The sequence below is a fragment of the Mus caroli genome, chromosome 5, assembly GCF_900094665.2.
Source record: "Mus caroli chromosome 5, CAROLI_EIJ_v1.1, whole genome shotgun sequence".
NCBI lineage: Eukaryota > Metazoa > Chordata > Mammalia > Rodentia > Muridae > Mus > Mus caroli.
In genome coordinates this window covers 81,625,516-81,626,206 of record NC_034574.1, presented here as the reverse complement: position 1 = coordinate 81,626,206, position 691 = coordinate 81,625,516, and the positions used below count along the sequence as shown (strand labels likewise).

The 691-nt window shown below is 33.7% G+C and overlaps 1 protein-coding gene across 1 annotated transcript in view; it reads right to left on the bottom strand.

Annotated features, from left to right (window-relative positions):
• Positions 1–481: 481 nt before the first annotated feature.
• The window catches only part of Muc7 (mucin 7, secreted), an 11,162-nt gene continuing 10,952 nt past the window's right edge, over positions 482–691 (bottom strand). The window contains exon 4 of the mRNA XM_021163990.1: positions 482–691. Coding sequence (XP_021019649.1) covers positions 482–691 — 210 coding nt within the window.

Genomic DNA, 691 nt, shown 5'->3' with positions numbered 1-691 from the left:
CTGGGTCTCTCTGCTTTTCTTCTAGGCTTTATTTTATTTCATTTCATTTCATTTCATTTCATTTCATTTCATTTCATTTCATTTCATTTCATTTCATTTCTATATTCTCTTTGCCTGACCATGCCTAAATAACTTACCAGCTTCATTGGAAAAAGTCTGAGTGTCTTAATTGTTCTTGTTTTTTTTTTTTTTGTTAAACTCATTCAACTTAAAATAGAAATATGTATACATCTGTGTATGCATACAGATATTTTTACCAAAAAGTCCCTAATTTTTTCTAGGAAACCTGTTTAGCATTGGTGATAAATCATAAAACACAAGGTAGCATGGTAGTCATCAATCAGAGCAACAAGAGACGCATTTCCTTGCTCAAATTATTTTTATTTGTTTGATTTTTCCAGTTATATCAGGTTGATTTCTTCAAAATCATCATTGAAGCTTTTTTATCCTAAGAGATCAGAAAAGTTTGGAGACTATCCCATCATTTCTTTAACCCAAAGAGCTGCTGAAACATCTTCCAAAACCTTTCTGCAAATGTCGGAGTTGTAGTTTGGATGGTAGTACTAGTTGTTGTAGAGGAAGTACTATTTGCAGAGTTAGTTGTTGTAGATATGGTGGTTGTTGCTGGTGTGGTTGCATTTGTGGTTGTTGCTGGTGTGGTTGCATTTGTGGTTGTTGCTGGTGTGGTTGC